This window comes from Zonotrichia albicollis, chromosome 11 (assembly GCF_047830755.1).
Source record: "Zonotrichia albicollis isolate bZonAlb1 chromosome 11, bZonAlb1.hap1, whole genome shotgun sequence".
Taxonomy (NCBI): domain Eukaryota; kingdom Metazoa; phylum Chordata; class Aves; order Passeriformes; family Passerellidae; genus Zonotrichia; species Zonotrichia albicollis.
In genome coordinates, this window is record NC_133829.1 from 13,936,301 (window position 1) to 13,959,444 (window position 23,144).

Consider the following 23,144-nt stretch of genomic DNA (forward strand, 5'->3'; position numbering starts at 1 on the left):
TAGATTTGTGAGATTTTCCCCCTGCACAGGTATGCTAAGGGAAGCCAGCTCTTCTCAGGAAGAGGACTTCCACTGGAAAGGACAGTTTCTGATGTGCACCACAGCTGATGCCTGAAACAAAGACTAACTCAAATTTTGTGCTAGCTTTTTAACATTCTGTGATAGAATCTAGAGATCCCAGATATCTTCAACATAAACAAAAAGCAATGAGAAACAGCAAGGATTTCTACACACACTCCTGCTTTCTGTTTTACCCTCTCACATTTCAGTTTGTTTGTTAAACCTGAAAGACCAACTTTTTCCTGCATCCCATATCCAGCTAAGCATTCACAGAGACAGGCAGGCACACAGGGCAGATGCCCAACACATTTGGCAACTCTCTAGCACAGACTATCATGAAAGCTATTTAAATAATTTAAATCATTTTGCCTGAGGAGGTATGGCTGGTGGACTAGAAGTGAGACTTCATAGGGAACAGAAAAGAAAACCAAACCAATGGCAAAGCTACCTTAAGTTATCCCCACCATTATGCAACAGCAGCTAGAGAACTGTGATTTATTGACTGCTCCTCATCAAGAGCAAGTTACAGCAGTCAGTAATGAAGCTGTTTTATATTTTATTTGCTGCTAGATGAAGTAATGATTTCATTAGCTCTTCTGTACTATGCCTGTTGTCTTTGTAGCAAGTCCCATTCACTCTGAGTACCAGAGGTATTCCAAGGCAGAACCAGACCTGAACAATGACCTTCACTTTTCAGCTGCAAGCCAGAAAGTGGTCTAAGTTTGCTCTCCCTCTCAAGTTCTGTGCTTCAGGTTACTTTGCTGCAGTTAGAGTTACACTATGCCACTCAAAAGTGGCATTTCAAGGTTCTGACACAGACAGTTTTCAGATGTTGGTACAGTAACTTGCCAAAAAGCCAGCATCCACAAAAAATTCAACAATTGTCTGACTGACACTCATTTACAGTGGGCTGCTTAAAGGCAAACTTGGCTCTTAAATTCTCATAACTAAAATCAGATTGCAACACACACCTTGCAGAAAATGACTGCTGCTCTGAACTTACTGGAGACCAGTGCTGACCTGACTGAAGGGTAAGTTAATAAACAGAGCCAGAGCAGCTGAGCCTCCTGCAGACAAGAGGCACAGCTGGTCTCCAGTCACACAAGCTGTCAACACCCAAGTTTCTGTACAGGTTTATCCAAGCAGTGGCTGTTGAAAATGTCAGTGTGTATGCAGCATTCACCACAGATCTGGGTGCTTAACAACACAAACACTCATTCACCTTGCAGTGATGGCACTCCTTTACAAGCCATGCTCAATCCCTTTTCTGGCAACAGCAATTGCTACACACCATAAAATTATAAAATTGCAACAGACTCTTGCACAGAGAACAAATATTCTCCTTATAAGTAAGGAGAAGAATTAGAACATCTTTGTTGGTTTTACATCATGCAGATTTAGCTTTCATTTCATTTACAAGCCTTATAGTAGCACAAGATTATTCTACCTATTCATGGTCCTCCATGTGAGAAATTCAGGCTGTTTATAGAATTATAGAAGAGTGTATTCTGGACAACTCTTGAAATAGGTATTTGCATCCCAGGCAGAAGCAGAGTGACACATACTTATCAGAAAATTTTGGAAGAATTAGTGTTTGTATTTCTTCTGGTATTCCTGCTGAAACTCCCAACAGGGCTCTGTCACACTAATGCTAAAGATTCACCAAAAACACGGGATAAGAGGGAAAGAGGAGATAAATCCTTACAATGGAATAAACCTTCTATAGCATTAAGAGGTCCAGTACAACTTGAAAAGTATCATTTTCCACAATATTAACAAAAGTAAACAATCCTTTTCTAATTCTGAAATGGTACCATGAGGTACAGGAACATTTAAGTCTTCTGCTGTGTCTAAAAAGTACAGTTCTTAGTCATTCATTGTTTTTAGAAAAAAGGTCTGCGAAAACCAAGTGTACAACTTAGTTTACTTTGTTTTGTTCTTATATTTGAGTAACTAAACAGTTTTAATATAGAAGTCAAAGTTATTTGTGCAACAGTACAAGCCAGCCACTGTCAGCTGTCAGGTTTTGATGCAAGAAACAGTACTGTCAAACTGGAAATTCAGTTGCAAACTAGAGAGGGACTTAAGACACAAACTAACAGGTATATAACTGGCCTCAGAAACCTGCAGAGCAGCAAATAAACATCTCTGCTCACATTAATACTCCAAAGTTAAACATTATCAGCCTAAAATCTATTCTTCACCCACACTAATTCCAGAACTCATCAGGAAAGGAGCTTTCAATTACCAACTGTAATATTTCAATATCCAACAGCATTTTTGACTGCAGATCCTTCAAAGGAGCATTCATATCAGAAACATTTGAAAAATATTTCATAGTAGTAGTAAGGTAACTTCCTCTAGATACCAGACTAGGCAGCAGAATGGTCAGGCTTGAAAGGATAAGCTTTTTCCAAAAACTGTCATCTTTTTATAAAAAGAAATTCTTCCAGAGCTACTAAATGCTAGGCTGAAGAGGCACAGCTGAGGCACTTAAAAAAGGAGCACTTGGCTTTTGTTCCTTTCAAACTTTAATTGGCAAAACCAACTGATCTTACCTGTATAATCTCCTGATTATCTGCTCTGCAGTTCTTTACCTTAATTATTTAATAAAAGTAGCATCTGGAAAAGGTGTTAAAGTTCTACTAACTTTGCATGAGGACTGATCAAGGATTCCTGCTGGATTACAGAATCCTTCAGCAAGCATTTTTTAAGTTGGATGAAATAAAAGTCCCACTCTTAATCTTTTGAGTATCGTCCTCCCTTTTAGTAAACATTAAAAAAAACAAAAACAAGGAAAGACAAATGTATCATTCCCTCCCCAATACACACACCCATTCCCACTCTAGTGTGGCCTGTATCAATATTCCAGACCAGGCTGCTGTAACACAGTGCTAGGGAGTCACAATCACACCTTTTCCACAGACCTCAAGAGCTCCAGTAAAACTGGTTAGAGAACACTTTCACATCTAAACCCTACAGGCACCAGACACACTCAGTGACTTTCTGGAAGGACAACCTCCTTCCTTCCCCCCCACTGGCCTCCCCTTCTGGCTGCTCTGAGGAGGTTTAATCATCACTTCCACTCCCTGGCCCTTCCTGAAGATGTGTTTTCCTTGTAAATGAGTACCTAATACTCCTACTCTCCCTCGTACAGCAATAACAGCACAAGGAAAAATACTACAGAACCAGTAATGTCATTAATTTTACTGCTGTCCAGCAGTAAAATAATTAAAGACCCATCAGTATTAGTCTGAAGCTGTAGGATGGGGGGACAACAAGCACTAGCAAAAAGGCCTGGATCAATCTGTCAGCAAAATCAGTAAAGAGGAAAAACACCTCACAGTGAATAGTTAAAAATCAAACAATGTATTATTTCACACAGTTAGAAATAAACCAATAGCATAAAAAAATACTTCCCCTAAACAAAACAATTAAATTTTTCATGTTCCACCACGAACTTTCCATGCTTTTGGCACAAAATTTTTTCATAAGACTTTTGTAATCTAAAAAGTAATGAGGAGAAACTCCTGAGCTTGCAAAGTGAACTGATAAGAACTTCAAAAACTGTGTTTTCCTTTGAGGTTTACCAAGATCACACATGCATCAGGATCTGGGGCACAGGAGAGGTGGCAGAAAAGCCACTGCAGCCCTGCCCCAGGCAGCAGCCCTGGCTGGCAAACTACCTCTGCAGAAACAAAACAGCCTAACTGCCCAAGAAACCAGTCCAAGAACATGATGCATATCAGGGTATTAGTTTGGAGACTAGGAGGATAAAAAGCAGCAGATAAGAGAAGTGTTTGTCACAGCAGAACACAGAGCCATTGGGATCTGCATGAAAAGCTGTGGAAGAGTTTCCTTATTTAGCTTCCATGTAGTTAGCTTAATCAGCAGCTACCTTTCTAAAGCAGGGAATAAAGTAATGGCATAGAAAAAAAAATGAAACCACATTTGAAAGTTTACTTCCTTTCACTTCTCTAATGTGTGAAAAGTGCAAGAAGTTATTCAAACTTTCTAAGCAGACAGATTTTCTTACTAATTTCACCATTCACAGCACCAGACTGACTGAATAATCACTTTCACCACAAAACTCAGCCCATGACAAGAGACAGTGCTATAAGACTGTTCAGGCCCCCGTAGCACATGTGTGAACATTCTTAGTGTGTCTGTTCAATGAAAAATGCTGCACATAAAGCAGACAGGTCCTTTCCCAATACTAACAGATCACAGATGCTCCCAGAACAACTGAACACACAAATCCAAACTAAAATCCCCCGACTCCAAACTCACAAAACAGTATTTAAATTCCCAGGCAAAAGAAAACACAGATGAAAAATCTGGAAAAAATCACTGCCAGACAGATCTGCACAAAATCTAAATATTAATGTCTCATAAGAGAAACACTAAAATCTCCTAATTATACATTCCACTGTGAGGCTTCAACACCTATTCAGAAAATTCATGTTTATAAACCCTGTCTTCAGTAGAAAGCATGCTAACACACCCACACTACACAGCCCTCTCAGGGAGTGACCCCCTACCACATACTGCTGTGCCCTCATCCCCAGCCAAGCGAGCACCTGCTGATGGCTGAAGAGCCTCTGCTGTCACACAGACCCTTGTGGCCAGGACTCACACCTGGAGCACCCCACGTTCAGGATCTCAGAGCACAGCACACACCTAACTCCTCCCAGCTCACACAGCACAGCTCTCCAGGAGCTGGGGGCACTGCAGTCACTACCTCAGAACACACATCCCTTATCCCAGTCATCTTCCATCTCTCTATATCTCTCTCAGTATAGATTTCTCTAGCATCCCCATACACTGTCTACATACAGTTACTGACAACAGACATGCAAGGCAAAGGACTTCTTATATGACAACAGCTATAAACAGTACAGTCACAACTACACCTAAAATATAAACCACCATCCTTCTTTAAGATGATACATGCAAAAAAAAAAAAAAAACCTATGTAAAAATATTAAGTATATCAACAGATCCTAACCTTTGCCTTTAGTTGGCTTCTTGGTGGGTGTGTCAGCTGAAACACTTATTTCAATATTATCTGGATCACCTCCTTCCTCTTCAATAGCCTAAATGAGAAAAAAAATTACAATTTTTAATGGCTTTCTGCGGAAAGCTGGACAGTGTGACTTCAACAGAAGTCTGTAAGCCAAACAGTTCTTTCGGCATCTCAAAACTATTTAGTAGAACACTCCGGGTTAAAACTGGAGAAGAGCAAGGGAACAGTAAGGATGAAGGCAAAGTTTCGGCTGTTAAAATGCCACTTTGGAAGTACAGCTTATCAAGGACCCGCACGCTTCTCTTTGGAAACGTAACACCAGAAGGCCACACCACCATCCATAATGGCACTGAGGGCAGCTCAAAACCAGGGCAGCGGGGAGCACGGCCACCCTTCAGCCACAGCCTGCCCCGGGGCTGGCCGCCGAGCGCTGGGCGGGCCGCCAGGCCGCGGGCGAGCTCCAACAGCCGGCCCGGGCAGCTCCGCCGGCCGGGACACCGCGCCCAGCCCGGCCCGGAGCGGCCGCACAGCGCCGGGGGCTCGGCGGGGCGGACCCCGGCCCGGGCACCGGCGGCGCGGCGGGGCCGGGTCCCGCCCCCCGCACCGGGCCAGCGGCAGGGCCGCCGGCGCCCCGCCCCCGGAGCCGGGCGGCAGCAGCGGCCACCGGGGCGGGCCGGGCCGGGCCTGCGCCCGCCGCTCACCTGCTTGAGCCGGGCGATGAGCACCGTCTTCACGCCGGTGATGTCCAGGTTGCGTCGCTTCAGCTCCGACTTGAGGTCGATGACGCGCAGGTCGCTGATCCTCTTGCTCTCGGTGGGCGGCGCCGCGGGAGCCGCGGGAGCCCCCGCAGCGGCGGCGGCGGGAGCGGAGGCGGCGGCGGCCATTTTAGAGCGGGCGGGCGAGCGCGGCGGCCGCGCGCACAATGAGCGCGGTGCCCGGATGGAGCGCGGCCGGCGCGCGCCTCTGCGCAGGCGCGGAGCGGCGCACCGCACCTGGCCCGGAGCGCCCGCCCCGCCCGGAGCCCGCCCTGCCCGTGAGGGGAGCGGGGGCTGCTGCGTCCCGGCCCCGCCGTGTGCGGGCACAGCCCCGGGGCTGGGCGCGGTCTGCAGCGCCTGTGCTGTGAGGAGCGGCTGAGGGAGCTGGGGCTTAGCCTGGAGCAGAGAAGGCTCAGGGGTGACCTTACCGCTCTACAACTCCCTGCCAGGAGGGTGCAGCCGGGCGGGGGTCGCTCCCTTCTCCCAGGGAGCGGCTACAGGAGGACGCAGCCTCAAACTGCACCAGGGAAGATTTAGGTTTGGCATTAGGAAGAATTTTTTCACAGAAAAAGTAATTAGACACTGGAACGGGCTGCCCGGGGGGTGGTGGAGTCGCTGTCCTTGAAGGTGTTCAGGGAAGGACTGGACGTGGCACTGGGTGCCTTGGTCCTGCTGACATTGATTTCAGCCCGGGTGGGACTCCATGGTCTCAGAGGTTTTTCCCAGCCTAACTACAAATGTGATTCCTGCGTGTTCTGGCCACTGGTGTGTCGCACTTTAGGAAATGAACAATTGATCTGTTTGTGCAACGGTTTGTTATTGGAAGTATTCCAGAAGTACAATACCAATGTTTTAAATTTTAACCAAAGTATCTCTTTTTATGATTTATTAGGCTGTAGTTGTACCAGGTAATGGAAGATGTTACCTCTTAGTTCCCTTTCATTCATTTGCTGTAGGAAACGCTTAAAGTTATTTTGTCAACAACAGATGTTAAACTCCTACTAAATCTTCAAATGAGGCAGAATTTAAGTACCTATAAATTGAAGTCACAACAGTCCTCTTATTCTGTCTCTTCATTCAGAAATTACATATAGATAAAAATGAAAAAATGAATGCTTGTTTTATTTAACAAATCTTTATTGCAAATTAAGTTCTGAATCCTAAAAGATTGGTTACTATTCTCTTTACTTTTTTTCAAAGTGCACTTGGAAGTGCATTTCAAAATTACCTGAAGTAATACTTTCATTAAGTAGTTATCAGTTGACAAAGGGTAAAATCTATGTATTTAAAAGTAGACATGTACAGAAGCCTTAAAGCACACTTTGGACTGGTAATTGCACACATATCTTAGCTATGTTATGCTGCTGTTGCAGTTGATACCAAGGTTTTTATAAAAAGAACAATCTTAAATAAGACTGTATATTTTTGATTATGCTGTCTTTTGTGACATTTTTATTAGCATCAAATATAACAGGATTGACTTTGAGGTTCATAATGAATGCTAGCTTAGCTATAGACTACAGAAACATTTTTGTGGCTGTATGGAAAAAGGCCTATTTTATTTTCACCTAACCTTGAATTCAGCACTGCAGCAAAATTTTAATCAGGGCTGTCAGGTTTGCTGTGGTAAACTTGTACAAATACACCCAAAACCCACTGAGGGTTCCAGAATTAGTGAAGGCAAGCTCAGTGTATCTCATTTGTGGAAGGAAGATGAGAGGGATAACAAAAACAGCACCTGCACTGGTTTTTAGGGATCACTTGACATACCTAAACCTCAGTGCTTGTTGGTTGAGGTCATGGAGATTTTAAAGCTTTACCCTTAACACGTCCCCTCCCCAAATAAAAAACAACCAAGAGAGCCAAAAGTGACCTTACCTGGATTCTCAGTCATCCTCCTGCCTCGAGGCACAATAAACTATTATAAAAACAACTTTAAAGGATGTTTGCATAACCTGTTCTTAAAGCCCTAAACACAGATTCCACTCATTCCTCAGGCAGTCTAGTCTAGTCCTTAACTCTCCTTTTTCCAATGTCTGGATTAAATACCTTTTGCTGCAGTTCAGCTGATTTATTCCAAGTGAATATGGACAATGTTCTCTTTTTGCAGCATTTTTTTGCACAAATTGAGACTGTTACCATATTTTTCTTCAGTCTTTCTCTTTTGGGTTGATTTTTATTAAAAGCACAGATTATTTCTTTTACTTTTCACAACTTCCCAAAGTTACCTTGGTGGCAATTCTTCTGGTTGTGCATCTCAGCAGAGTGCATGCCTTTTCCAGCCTCATGAACTTGCTGTGTTCTGCTTGTGATCCACTCTGCCCACTGGTTTCTTTTCTGCAAGTTCATGGCAGCATTACTCTTCTCTGTGCAGTTGGTTTCTTGCCGTTTGTAGAATCATCCTCCCCCTGTTGCAATGATTTCAAACTCTACTCTTGCTTCTCCTCTTTGCAGCACCTCCCAGCCAGGGGGCAGCTCCAGGTTTGTAAGTGTGGTCTCTAAGCCTTTTGCAAAGAGATTACAATATAGAAGTGTACCAGGAATTTTGTTTGATGGAAATTTAGTATTTATCCATTTTGATATAAACTGTGAGTCGTGATCCTCTAAGTACAACCAGTTTTGCATCAAATTAGTGGATTTTCTCTCCAGATCAAATCTCCATATCTTTCTTGTGAAAATGTCAGTGAAACAGAAGAGCCTTGCTGAAGTGAAGATCTTCAATTTATTTATGTTTGTAGAACCAGACATAGAAAACTAGGTTGGTTTGATAGACTGGTATGAACAAATCATATTGGTTGGTATTTATAATTTTGTTATTTTTAAGGTATCTACAAATATTTTTGAATTCACCTGGGAATTTTAATCAAGTTGACTGGATTCTACTTTCCTGTTTGTTTGATTGTTATGTTGTTTGGGTTTTTTTCCTAAAGAAAAACACTCAGTCCTTTACTAGTCTCTTGAAACATCTGCCAGTTTTCAAAATAAGTTATTTTCTACCATTAGGTTCTGAAATTTGTGGAAAGGTTTGATTAGGAAATGGTAATAGACTTCCAAAGAGGAGAAATGTCTGGCCCATATATTAGTATTTAAACAAGTGCAGACCTATGCTCCTGTATATTGGTTTTTGTCTAGTTTGTGTGTGAGACAGCTGGAAGCTGTGAATATCCTTGGATTTGTCACATTTTCCCCTGGGCTTTGTTCCTTGATGGGGTTTTTCTGTGTAGATTATCCCAGTCCCAGCTTCTGAGCCCAGTCCATTCCCAGCCTGACACTGAAGCACAGTGCAGGAGCAAACACCAACATTCTCATCTCTTTAATGGTTTGATGAGGATGGAACCTGAATTTTTAAATTAATTAAAACTGCAGTTGTAATGTGTTTGGGCTCTGTAAAAATAAAGGGGTGTTTGGTGTTTTTAAACATAGAGAAGTGGTTCTTTCCTCTTTTCTGTAAGGAAGCCTGGCTAGAGCATTCAGCTAGAATCAACAGGCTGTCCCAGTTTCCTTCTCTTCACACAGCCACCCATTTGTCCATATCCCTTTCTGAAAAAAAGAGATGTTGGTTCAGGAAAAGGGGAGGGGTTTGTGGTGCTGGAAGGTCACCTCCAAATACAATCTATACAGTTAAACAGAACCCTGTCTCATTGAAACACACTTCTCTTTTTTATTGCAGAGATCTATGTACTTCTCTGCTTAGCATATTGCTTCTTTTAAAACTGACTTTTGCAGTCTGTGTCTTTACTCTTAACTTTAGTTAACAACAACTCTAAAACTTTTCTTTGTTTGCTTCTGAAATCCAAGTTTCTAGTACAGATTTTTGGATCTTGGGGCTGACTACATGAAAGCTAGTTATTACAGGAATATATGATGCAGTGACTCAGTTCCTTTTTCAGTCTAATCCTTTCTGAAAGTCAGGCTAGGCTGGTACTGGACTAACTGAAATAGCAGGAAGGATCCTTTTTCCTTTGAAAGACACTGAGTCTTGTCCCAGTTCTCATGTTACATTGACTGGTTGCTACAATTTTAAACTGCACTATTTCTCTGCACTGCAGACAGAGCAAGAGTAACTATTTGGAGATTTCAGTGAATGCCAAACAATAGATACACTTTGAGATTAAAATCACTGATAATTTAAAATGTATCATTGCTATAAAAAAGTAGCTTTTTCCACTCTGAATGTATAGTTTTCTTTTTGATGTATTATAAATGTACTGCATGATGAGCAGTCAGAGGAGGTTGTAAAAATGAATTTCTGATCTCTCAATTGCTCTCATTATAATTATTCTAGAGAACAGAAGGAAAAGAACATAAATCCAATTGTAAATAAACACAAATATCTTACATTTTACCACTGAAACCATACATACAGGCTAGGAAATGGCTATTGAATTTCTTAGTGCAAAGTCAGACCATTAAATGCAGGATGCTTTTGTTTGTTTTAAACCTAATTGCTCTAAAAATAGCCACTGATGCATCATTAAAACACAAAAATGTGTTTGGCCCCATTATTGTACAAGCACTGAAAGAGTAAATAGGAATATCTTGTGATCTTTCTACTAAGAGCTTGGTGACATATTTGTCTTTGAATAAGAAAAAGAACTATTAAAAATACTGTCAACAAACTAGCTATTTCCAAGTAATTATATGCACCACACCTTCCTAATTATATGGCAACTTAAATACTTAAGCTATCAGATAATCTCAGAAAGATACTGTGGGACCTTAGCAGGGATTTGCATAATTTCAGAAGTCATGTGTTGTGAAAGTGCTGTGTCCAACCTTACAGAGCCTTATCAGGCTGTACAACATGAAATCAACTCAGTGACTGCTGGGTCACTTCTAGATCAACATTATATATGTATTTACTATGTATATATAATATAAGCAATGCAGGGTATTTTGTTTTTCCATATATCTTACAAATATAAATTACCTGAGTGGTGCATGTTATTTTCCAGAGCTTTTGAAAACTCTTTGATTAATTGCATTTGAAAATTTCCATCAGCAAATGTGTAGCACAGACAACCATCAAGTTTTATTTTTGATTCTGCAAATGATCATTCTCTTCTTGTTTCCTAGTAGCAATTTTTCATAATATCAATATTTCAGGATTTTTTATCTTTTCCCTATTTCTCCAGTTTTCATTGTTAAGATCTTCATCTGGGCTAACTGGGGCTGTAACTATTTATCATCCAAGTACCAATCCCAAAGTTTTTGTGAGCTAACATAGAAATGTTTCTGTAATATCTGGTTTTCTGCGTCATCCTCACAACATATTACAAGGGGCTTTACATTTTATTAATATTACTAGTAATTGTAAGTTGCCTTAACTTGTGCAAATATTTAAATGTATGCTTGAGTGTGGTCCATGTTAAGTCTATAGAAGTACATCTGATGTAAATGTCAAGGATGGCCCGATGAATACCCTGCAGTAAGGGACAGCTCCCCCAGCAGTGACAGAGCCGCACTCCTGCCTGTGAGGGACAGAGCCACACTCCTGCCTGTGAGGGACAGAGCCACACTCCTGCCTGTGAGGGACAGAGCCACACTCCTGGCCGTGAGGGACAGAGCCACACTCGTGGCTGTGGCAGTTTTAGAGGTGAGCACCTTCCATCCTGCTCTGGTCACTGCCAGGTTTCAGCCAGCAGGGCCCAAGCAGAGCCCGCCCTCTGTGTGAGTGCAGCTCGGCTCTTGGCCCTGTGCCCATGGGGCTGTTCCAGAAGCTGCTGCTCAGCCCTGGAAAAAGCTGTGCCTTGCTTTCATTCTGGGCCAGCAGACTGCTCCAGCAGCCCTGCACTGAGCTGTGTCCAAGACAAAAGCTCTGCACAGAGCTGTGTTCAAAAACAAAGTAACCTGCTGCAGGTACCTCAGGATAAGGGGGTTACTTTTTTTTAATCTTTTTGCCAAAAATGTAAAGTGCAATCTCCTGCTGGCTGGTAGGTTTTGATCTGGGATAAAATAGTTTCTTCTCCATGTCTTTAGTTCTGCCAGGCCCTGGGGTGTGCATATAAATGGTTTTGTTCAGCTGTAGTTAGAAGAAGTTGAAGAGTTCAGTATGAACTGATGACACCATAGTCTGAAAGCCATTCTGAAATTTGCATTAGTGATTTAGAATTATTCCATTTAATCTTTTGGTTTTCTGTACCTAAGAAGTGTGAGAAGGAGAATGTTTTGGTTTGCTCCAAGGGATCAATAATCTAATTTCAAGAAAACTGTCTGTCTCTGCAAGACACAAAGATAATGGCAGAAAAAACTTCCATGAAAGGCATAGATAGAAGGTTGGATTTTCAAAAATAGTGAATAATTCTGGCCACTGAAGTATTTTCTACATCACCTTTCTTTTAAAGTTACATTCATAACCAGTCAATAATGGACAAACTAATTTTTATCAAGAGTTTAATGATGACCGGCCCACAAATTACTAGATTCTTGTCAGCTGGTGATCCATATTGAAATAGATGTTAGGAAATCTTAGCCAATAAAGATCTTAGAAATTCTGCCTTTATGTTACAGAAAGATCTACAGAATTGTACACAGTTAGAACATTTACAGATCATTTGGCAGCTGTGACTTCTCACTGGGAGAAAATCAGGACTGCTTTACTTTTTAACTTGTGAACTGAAAACTTTAGCCACCTGGTTTTGTTTTAGAAATGATCTTTTATATGTCTTTCAGTTGTTAAGCAGAGAGTGACTCTACATTTTCTCTACCAAGAACAACCTTTCTGTCACCTTTGACACAAGAGCTCAAACCAATTATTACACAAATAGGTAAATACGTAACTTGTTGGTGTGGTTTTTTTATTGGTATTAGTCTCTGATCAGCTTATTCATGGTGCTCCTCTGTCTCATTTCTTAAACTAATCCAGCCAAATTTTTATTAGCTTCCTCTCATATTATCTATACTGTATTTTCTTGAGTGTCCCACTAAGATTAGAGTTCTTCTTCCTTGGATGCATATTAAAAAAAAGCTGCATAAACTAGTTGCAAGACTACATTAGGAATAATTTTTGCAATAGCACTGAAACTTCTCTCTCTGAGAATTACTTAGACTAAATTATTATACAGACATATTTGCTTTTTCATGTCTACAAAATGTTGTTGACTTATGGTCATTTACTTAATTACATTGGTAATTGAAGTTGGCATCCAGCTGCCTTTTACCTGACAAATACCCAAAACTTTTGGTCATTAACATTCAAGTGCACATTCTTTGTATTTGATGTTTTTTTTCCCTTTGCTTCTATTAGTCCTCAGGGTGATTCACTTCTTCCCATATATTGTGTTGATTGTTTTTCCCCAGCTGATTTTTAGTAAAGTATTCCAACTTTGGATCTAATGCTTAATGGAAAATACCAAAATTGCTTACACAGTCAAACCACTGGTGACCTCTATGGAATGATGTGACCTTCCTCCCACTGTTTGTTGCTGTCTTCACATTCTCCCCAGTTTCACTGGTTATTTCATCTGTGGATTGGTGTCTTTGTTTACTGAAATTAGCGGGATGTGACATGACTTAAAAAAACTACCCAACACCACAAGAAATATGTAGAGAAAGGTGGACAGTTAGTGCTGGAAAACCTGTGGTATTGTCTTTATTGCAAACTGAAATTAATTGTTGCTTTGCTCATGGAACCACATGAAATAACCTGTGATCCTTTTTTCCACCTTCATTCTATGTGGGTCTCACTTCTTCCTGTGTTCTCATTTCACACATGAAGCTGCAAAAGTCTTTATTTCCATATCATTTATGTGCTATAGCACTTTTTGCATTTTGTACACTTATGAGTCTAATTTCCATGTTGTTTTATCCACTTTTGCTTTAAGGAAATTCTGTTCAGAAACTCATGCAATTAATAGTGTCAACATGCATTTTCCCCCAGTGACCATTTCTTTTGTAATGATGCATGCAGATTGTTTAGCTCCTCCAAAACACGTAGGAACTGCTGTGTGCTGATGACTCTCTGGTGCAGTGCGTTCTGAGTAAGATCTTTAACTATTTGTGCACCAGACTGTATCCTTCTGCTCCAAAGCCTCGGGTTAATGTAGCTGTTGGTCACTGACAGTATAGGACCCTTGTCTATGCAGTGTTTCAGTCTAGAGCTGCAATGTGTACCTGACATTGATGAAAGGTCATCTCTGGCAGAGGTATCCTGGCCTCTGGCAGTTGCAAAGTCAGCAAACACTGAGGTTTGCTGCTGTATGAGAACTTTACCAAAGCTGGGCTGTCCTGTCACACACAGCCACTGTACGCAACAGGCTCCTCACCCTTTGTGTGCACATCAGTAATGGAGAGGGGGAAGGCTCACCTCAGCCCGAGTCACTGACTGCACTGTGCAGTAAAGGCAAATAAATTCCTATTGCTAAGGAGCTGGGATGGAGAGTTGGGATTTGTTGGCATGTCCTCACAGCTGTCACTGTCTGCAGGACAGGCAGCTGTGAGATAGATACTGCCAAGTCAAGGGCAGACACAGTGCTGGGCAGAGAAGGAATGGCTTTTAGACAAGTCCTAGAGGGGACATCACAGAAAGGGTCAGGTTGGAGGGAAGCACAGTGGATCCCCCGCTGGTCTGACCTCCCTGCTCAAGCCGGGTCATCCCAGAGGCCACGGCACAGGATTGTGTCCAGCTGTGGGGTACCAGGGCAGCCTGATCCACCGTCGCTCGCTGCACAGTGAAGAAGTTCTTTCCCAGGTCGGGTGGAACTCTCTTTGCATGTTTCTGCCCATTGCCTTGTGTCCCATTCCCCGGCACCACCGAGCAGAACCCGGTCCATGCTCTGACACCACCGCTTTACGTATACACACACAACCGTGTACATGCAGTAGCAGCGAAGGCAGCCAGGGCCGGGCAGCCCGGTGCCCTCAGGAGCCCATCCCGAGGAGCCCATCCCGGGCAGCCCGGTGCCCTCAGGAGCCCGCCCTGTCCCCGGCCCGTCCCCTCCTCAGTCCGCGTTGTGGCGCCGCCGCCCGGCAGGGGGCGCGGCGGGAGGCGGGGCGCGCGCCGGCGCGGCTGCGCTTTGCGGGCGGCTGTAAAGCAGCGCCGAGTGTCGCGCTGCGCTGGGCAGGGAGCGGCGGGGGCTGCGCCACAACAGAGCGGGGCCCGCCCGGCGCAGCGGCCGCACCGGGACCGGACCGGGGGCAGCGGCCGCACCGGCACAGCCAGGACGCTGCGGCCTCTCGAACCGCGCCGGGAAGCGCCGCGGGGTCACTGCGGCGCCCACCGGGGCCGCTTCTACCCTTCGGCCCTGCGCAGGGCGCCGGCGGCACCCTCCCCTTCCCCCGCGGCCTCGCTGTCTCAGGTACGGGGGACGGCGGGGACCCCGCGGGTGGGGCCGGGCCCGGGCCCGGCCGGGGCTCCCTCGCCCCGAGCCCTGACGGCAGCGCTGAGCCGCGGGGCTGTGCGGCGGGTGGGAACTTCACGCAGAAACGTATTTTTCCTTTTTTATTCAGCGCCTCGTTGACGCACAAAGCCGTGTCTTCACTGCGGGCAGCCGCAGCACTCTCTGGGGTTTTGTCACAAATTTTCCCCTTAGGGAAATGAGTTTCTATTTCTGTGCGTAATAGCGTTTGTTATGACGTCATTTGTTTTGTTTGCGAAGTTAGTGTTCTCTTAACCCGTGTTTTAAAAAAAATCACCGTTTTCAGGTGCTTTTTGCCTGATGAACAAGGAAGTCCCGTTCATTCAGAAATGTAGGCCAGGATCCTCAGAGGTACGTGGGCTTGTCACTGTTGCAATGGGCAGGTGCTAAGGGTATGTACTTTATTAAGTGTTTTTGTGATTAGGGCTGAGCATGCATTCATAGAATTTTCGTGTTGTTTGAATGAGCTCTTCCATGGCTTGAAATGATTTTATTAAATCATAAGCAAGGCCTGGTTGCTTTAGCTGATTAAATGAGACCCTTAATTCCCGATAGCCAAGTACTTCTCCAGAAGAGGACATAATGCAGGAGGTAAGAGTTTGCTGTCATTAGAATAATTTTATTCTAATGCAGTTATTTCAGAAACAAAAGGTTTGAACAAAAATATAATATTTGAGTGCTCATTATGTAGATCTGGGTTTGTCATGGTATCTGTACTGCAAACTATGAAAGGAAAGCTGTTTTCAGTATAAGGTCTTTCCCTGTCTTTGTTGTAACTTGTAGAAAATTCCAAAGGTATATTTATGCTGGATACTTAGTAGAAAGCTTTTCCAGGACAACTAATATTTAAATAGATAAAATGCTTTGCCAGTCTTAAAACTGGAAATTACATCTTCTTGTTGTTCACATATCCATAGTTCTTGCTGCCAGAACTAAGCAATTTAAGTGGTTTTGCCCTTACTTTTCTTTTGGATAAGGGACTGTCTTGGGGCAGGCAGGGAGGGATCAAAAGCAAACCCTGTTAGACAGGATGATCCTTGCTGATGTGCAAGGATTGTCAGGGAAAGAAATGATCTTGGTTAATTTGATAGAGTGAACATCTGGTCACCTGTCTGTGCACTCATCCACAGTATAGAATCACCTATGGAGTTCATAAGGTGGGAAAGGCTGTAGGAACATTTTATGGTTCACTTTAATTAAATAATAGAGTAGAAGGCACCAAGCTTCCTGTTTTAAAAGCTCTTGAAATCTTGCATATTTAAAAATCTGGTGGTTTTTATTGATGGCTGAGGCCCTGGCAGCTACAGATGAGATTGTGTCTGGTATTGGGAGCTTGAGGGTGAGCAGCTCACAGCACTCATGCATATTTTGCATGTCCTTTCAAAATATGGATGAGAACACTCTGACCTTTCAAAAATATGTCTTTAATGAAGCAGTGGCTTTTGTAAAAGTGTATTAAGGGTGTATCTTAACAGGACTGTGATTCCAGTTTATATTTGAATTAGTAACTTCGTTGACCTACATAACCAGATCAGTTAGAGCAGTTGATTTTCACTGGAGGTGGCTGTGTTGCAGTAATATTTAGTTGACAGCAGTTGCTGCCTTCTTTTTCCAAGATGTATAATCTTTCATTTGTTTCTATTTCCTCTAATGGTGAGGACATTCCTTTGAGAAAATGTAAGTTATAGTGCCCTCCTCCATGGCTGATGGATTATAGCAGCTTGCATGTCAAGCAGTTGAATAAATAGGAAAAAATTGAGGGGGGAGTGATGTTGGGATGGGGAACAGGATGATTTAATTCCCAGGTAAACAATGGGGATAGTACAGAGATATGGATTTGCCATAGGAGATATTGTATAAAGAGTTCCTCATGGCTTTCCTGATGTGCAGTCTCCTTTAAGTGAGTTGTAAGAAAAAGTTTGGGTTGGTGAAAGAAACATTTTCTTTTCTTCCTTTCCTTCTGCCCCATTAGGATTCTCTGCTAGGCCTGAGCCACCAAGAATCCCCACCAATCTGTACTTAACCTTGAAGGAAGTTCACTAGTTAAAGACTTCAGCTGAGGATGCATCTTGTGTTTCTTACAAGAGCTCTGTAAACTTTGGAAGCAGCTATACTGGCAAAATTTATGAGACTACAATTTTGAGTAATTATCCTTACCTTGTACATGTATCCCATGTAATGTTACTCAATATGCATGTTTATAAATCTCTTTTCACCCTTACTGACATGCAGACAGCCAAAACACTACAGATTTGGTGATAAAACAAGATTATTTTGTTGTTTTATGTAGTTTATGCTATTTGGAAAAGGAATTGCCCAAAATTAAAATGATGTCTTCCTTACTGAGTGTTCACCAAGTGAAATCTGAGAAGGCTGGTTCATGGCTTTACGCGCAGGAGGCCAGGAAGGGCTATTTGCTTCTGTCATTTTTTTTTCCCCAATACAGTTTAGTCCTAATATTTGACTGCTGTTAGGTAAAATGTTTACTTTTGTCTCTGCTGGGTGCAGAGTGGAGAAGTCTGCTGCAGTGTCCTTTCCCCTGAAACTGGCAGATCTGCTCAGTTTAGTACCTGTAAAATCCCCTACTTCTCGTAGGTTTCCTGAAGAGCAGCATAAAACTGTCCTAATGGTTAATTTCACAAGTCTCACTTGAAAGGCTCTTACTAGCAGCTGTGGCAAAGATCATGTTTAACTTTGCTCCTCAAAGCTTTATTGAGAAGTGTTTGCAAAATGACACTACATCAAGAAGAATTACACATACCTCAAAGGTCAAAAATGCCAGGGGGACTAAGAAACAATTTTTAAAATAATTTTTGATGGCTGTGTATCTCAGAACTTTCCTAGCTGTCTTGTGAAGCACAATTTCTAGTTAAGAGCATAAGTTCTAATAAAAAATTGCATTTTGTCATCACTTTATAAAGCTGCAACTTTTTATTCTGAAGTTCAATGCTGTTATATTTGTCTTGGAGTTCACTGAAGCCAAAACATTCCTGATTGCCAAATCCTAATGCTTCTATCTTAAACCCATGATTTACATAGTGTTAATGTAGCTAACTGATTTAAGCCTAGGACATAGCAAAGAAATGTCTAGACTGAAAAATGTGCTTGTGAGCACCATTTTTGTCAAATACACCTGCAATATCAAATAGATTTTTGTCAAATCCATCCTGCAAAGGCAGGCAGATTCCTTGTCCAGTTGAGTGGTGATGGTGATGCTTGATTCAGGCTGGGATTTCCTTGGAGCCTTTATGGCCTTGGACTGACTCAGTGTACTGCAGGCCTGCTCCCCTGTGCTGTGTGGGGGCTCTGTGCAGCCCAGCTCCCCTGTGCTCAGAGGGCTGTGTGCAGCCCAGCTCCCCTGTGCTCAGAGGGCTGTGTGCAGCCCAGCTCCCCTGTGCTCCGAGAAGGGGTCTCTGTGCAGCCCAGCTCCCCTGTGCTGTGTGGGGGCTCTGTGCAGGCCCAGCTCCCCTGTGCTGTGTGGGGGCTCTGTGCAGGCCCAGCTCCCCTGTGCTCCGAGAAGGGGTCTCTGTGCAGCCCAGCTCCCCTGTGCTCAGAGAAGGGGGCTCTGTGCAGGCCCAGCTCCCCTGTGCTCACAGGGCTCTGTGCAGCCCAGCTCCCCTGTGCTGATGGGGGGGGGCTCTGCAGCATTGCTCTCAGCTGTTACCAGGAGGTGCATCCAGCTGCACATGCTCTGTGGATTTTGTCTGTTCCAGCTGGAGCCAGGCCATGGGTCCTGTCCTGAAGAGCTCCTCTGTAGCTGTTGTGTGCTGGGCTCTGTTGGAAGAGGTGAAGCAGACACTTCAGCAGTCTCTCCCTAGGAGTGCAGTGTTGTTCAGTCTGAGGTGAATGGCAGCCTGACACTACAGAGGCGTTCTGTAGCTGTCCTATGGGTGTCCTGATGTTTCTGTTATAGGATAATTGCATAATGAGCTGAATTGACTTAGGCATCAGGAAGCAAACCTTGAAGGTCCCAAAAGAATTTTTTGGAGGGATAAAGTTAAGGAGACTTTGCTGGTCGAGAGGTTGGATATTGTTCATTACAGTACTTGATGGTAGAGTTAGTGGGATCTGACTTTGAGATGGCTTTGTGAAGGTTAGTAAGGGTAATACTGTACTTGAAATAACATTGTTTCACTTCAAGGGTAGACTTTCCAAGGCAGTGATGGTTCCTAGAAGTGCCTGCAAGAAGTGGATAAGGCTCCCTGCATTGCTGTGCCTCATGGAGCTGCAGCACCTCTGCAGAGCACAGGCAAACCCTTCTGTCTGGGCTGGGTGTAGTGGGCTGGCTCTGGGAGCCTGTAAGCAATAACTTGTTTCCAGAACATGCAGTTAATAACTATACCATGTTTGTTGTTCTGAATTACTGTACCTTTCTGTAGGGCAGAACATAAGTATTCTGCTCAGAGAATTCTCCAGTAATTTTGTCATTTAAAAATGAAGTCATCACTATGTCTGCATTAAAGCACAGAAAGGAAATTGAGAATCGTTTGCAATAGTATTTCATGTTGTCCTGTTAATAAAGATACATAGTATCAATGCAAACACTATGGAATTTCAGATTACTTTCTGATTGTTACTGTTTTATAAAATGCATAGGTCTTTAACTTATCTGTTGCTTTATTTTCTGTCAAAGCTTAGACGACCAGTATGTAGGATGCTAAAATTTAGTAGTTAAACAAGCTTTAGAGGAGCATTGTTTTTCTAATGAAGTGATAAAAAGTGACGAAGAATGCAGTAAAATTTTGAAATCTGATTGCCCTTGTTTTCCTGCTAGTGGAAGTGAATATCAGATGTTTTGCTCCTTGTCACTTACTCTGCATTGGACAGGCATACAGGTTGTCCCTGCTTGATAGAAATGAAATGAAGACAGAACTGCTTCTTTTAGGAAAATGAGTGGCATTTTTTGTGATCTGCTCAGTGAGCTCTTATTTTGTTGGAGCAGCAGGACATGATAGCACTGAGGTTCAGTCTCCATGGAATTGAGTTGGGGGTCCAACTCCTGAAGTGTCAGCCTCCAGTGGATCAGGGCCATGTAGGAATCTGCCTTGCTTGGCTGCCTGCCTGAGATTGGAAAGTAACAGTGCTTAAGGTTTCTCACTTTGCTGAGGGCCTTGTATGAATTTTATAACCTTTTTCATTTTCCTGTTTCTTGATATATATAATGGAAAAGCCTTGCTGAAAGAATAAGAATACATCTTTTTAATGAGAGGAAAGAAAGGTTTTCTCATTAATTTAACAGTATGAGTATATTAGCTTGTCAGAGTAAAAATAATGGTAAAAGTAAAATCTGATCCAAGCTGCATATCAGGGAAGGGGATTAATTCAGAAAGTTAGTTGGGAGTTCAGTGACCACATGCGAAGAAAACAAGTTAGAGCTAAATAAAGGGACAACAAATGCAAGGAGATTTTTTTTCTAGGTGGTGAAGGGAGTTTACTGTATTCAGAATATGGCTGAAAATACATTTTCAGTGTAATGTTCTATTAGGTCACACGTATTCACCAGTGAAATTTATACCAAAAAACTGAGTTATATGTTGTGTAATGAAGCATTTTACTGTTTTATAGTACTGTAATGCTATGCAATTTTTGTTTGCTTATAAAGAAATTAATAATTAATGATCAAATCCTTTGCTCCATCTTATAACTCAAATGTATTTTGCTTTGATATGTGATCATAAACTTGCTGTAAAGATCTCTTTAACCTTGTTTTTTGACTTAGCTATTTCAAGGGATTTCCCAGCTTGCATGAATTTCCTTGCACAGCTGTATGTCTTGGAATGATTAATATCAATGGTTTTAAGTGGTGAAAAGAATGGGTAAAAGTCATGTGCACTTCATAATTCTAAACAGTCATGCACCTGAGAGGGGAACTTAGAATAACTATTTATAGCTTTCAGGTAGCTGTCTTAACAGCTCTTCATTGAGTCATAATGGCTTAAAAGAGGATAGTAAATCAAAACTTTGAGGGGAAACATGGGGGACTAAGTCAATAGGCAGATGTTTTGATTAGGAAGGAGGAACACTAATGCTGATTGAACTTACTTAATCTTGCTGCTTTTTGAAAAAGCTTCTGAGGGCTACTTTTAATTAGAAATATATATTGTAGGAACTTCTAAATGTTTTAACAGCAGATGATCTCATTCTAATGACTTAATTATTTGCATATTATTTTTGTAGTCCCTCTTAAATTTTGTCTCTGTGCAGAAGAAAAATGGACATTTATGTCTAACCACTGAAGATACTTTAAATGGACTGAAATCTAGTCCAGATTTTGTCTTTTTTTGGTCAAATTTTTTGTTTGAAAGTTTGTAATAGCATTTCTAAATAGTGAAGAAATGGATTATTTGTTGTGTAAATTTGTAGTTGAAGGCAGCAGCTCTCCTGTGAGTAAGCAGCCCTTCAGCCTCTACTGATTAGCAAAAATAGAGAGCTCTTGATTACTTGGTTGAATTTCCATGGTTGTAAGAGTAAAAATATACAAAATGTTTGAATCGATGATAACTGGCTAGTGTATGTAGGCTCCCTGTTAGAATAAAACAAATCCAGTAAATAATGTTTCAGATGCACTTGGTTTCACTGTGATAATTTCAGGTTTTCATCATCTTACAGCAGTTTGAGGTTTCTCAAAGTGTAAATATCATTGCACTAATTTTTTTGTGATAACTTAAATAGGTAAATCTGTATTTCAGCACAGCGGCTTCTGCACTAAAGTAAACAGAGCTTATGCAAGGATAATCACATTCAGCATGCAGAATTTTCATACTGATGGAGATTCCTCCACTTCAGTTTAAAAATAAAAAGGGGGGTAGCACTCCAGTGAATAGAACAGAATCCTTTGTAAATCAGCCCTTGGTTGTGCTCACATAATGAGAAAATGTTCAGATTTTAATTTCTTATAAAAAATTGAGGGGTCAATTCTCTTTGATTCTGAAGTTTTCATGTTAAAAGGAGAGGAAACAGTTATGTATAGGCTGGCCATGTAGTATATGCTGGCAAGTTATGACTGTGTTCAAAGACAATAAGCTTTCTAAATAAAAATCCCCTCAAATTGAAATATTTTCTGGATTTTCTAAAAAAACTTGTGAAAAAATACAGGGTTATTGTGGGAGGGTCTGCGTTGCCTTTGGACTGGGGTGAATACTGACTACACAGTTACATTTCTGTAAAACTGTGGTGCATAAATAACAGAGCTAAAAGGTGACCTTGGGAGGATGAGAAGAAGGACTGTGTACTGCTTGTTCTGTGTGCTTCTGGAAGGTCTGAATGCTGCATTCCTGTCCTTACTAGAAACTGGATAAAATGCAAGTCTTGATCCGTATTTTCCAGAGAAGGATGGTATGGATGGAGAATGGTGAGGACTGACTAAGAGCTGGGGCTGGGAAGGGCAGCAGAACTCCACAGCTTTGATAGGCTTTGTTTCCTACGAAGGCTTTTTGTACTTCTAATTTTTTCCAGTTTTGCTACTTCTTTTTTTTTTCAGCCCTAAAGAAAAAGGTAGCCTTATATAGTGCATTCCACTAAAACTTACTGCTATAAAAAAGTAGTGCTTTGATGAAGTAAGAGCCCCTTGTCTATGCTAAATTCCAACTTGAATTTAGCTTTTGGCTTGCATGTGAGACAAGCCTATCTGCTGTAATTCCTATAGAGAACAGCAACACTGTTATCAGAGGATATAGGTCTCATATTTAACAGTAGTTTTTATAAATGCTTGTAGGCTTTCCAGTGAGAGCATTCAAATGGGGCTTTTCAGCTGGGGTTCTAGGATCTGAAAGGTTCTTGATCTCCAGAAGGATCCTGTCAACTTACAGCTTCTGTAGATGTTAGTTGTGCAGCATTGATGCCTTTTGCAAAGTTTTTATCCCAGATAACATCACATGGAGTATAGTAGTTGCTTATGGCTATGAAGAGGACACAGGGATGATGTATCAGTTTATACCTATTCCAAAC

General features: G+C 42.2%; 2 protein-coding genes across 15 annotated transcripts in view; one reads left to right on the forward strand and one right to left on the reverse strand.

The window, feature by feature from the left end:
• The window catches only part of SLTM (SAFB like transcription modulator), a 32,349-nt gene extending 26,330 nt beyond the window's left edge, over positions 1-6,019 (reverse strand). For 5 of the 8 annotated variants that reach the window (XM_074549432.1, XM_074549431.1, XM_074549426.1 and 2 more), the window contains exons 1-2: positions 5,788-6,018; positions 5,069-5,156 (exon numbers count right to left, since the gene is read on the reverse strand). In XM_074549432.1, the coding sequence (XP_074405533.1) occupies positions 5,069-5,156; positions 5,788-5,970 (271 nt within the window). In that variant the 5' untranslated portion in view covers positions 5,971-6,018. Of the gene's footprint in view, positions 1-5,068; positions 5,157-5,787 lie in introns of all 8 variants that reach the window. The other 3 variants (XM_074549428.1, XM_074549430.1, XM_074549425.1) reach the window with 1 other exon arrangement.
• Positions 6,020-14,841: 8,822 nt separating this feature from the next.
• The window catches only part of RNF111 (ring finger protein 111), a 44,476-nt gene continuing 36,173 nt past the window's right edge, over positions 14,842-23,144 (forward strand). For 6 of the 7 annotated variants that reach the window (XM_074549438.1, XM_074549439.1, XM_074549435.1 and 3 more), the window contains exon 1: positions 14,842-15,137. The gene's annotated coding sequence lies outside the window, so the exon portion shown is untranslated. Of the gene's footprint in view, positions 15,138-15,483; positions 15,549-23,144 lie in introns of all 7 variants that reach the window. The other variant, XM_074549434.1, reaches the window with a different exon arrangement.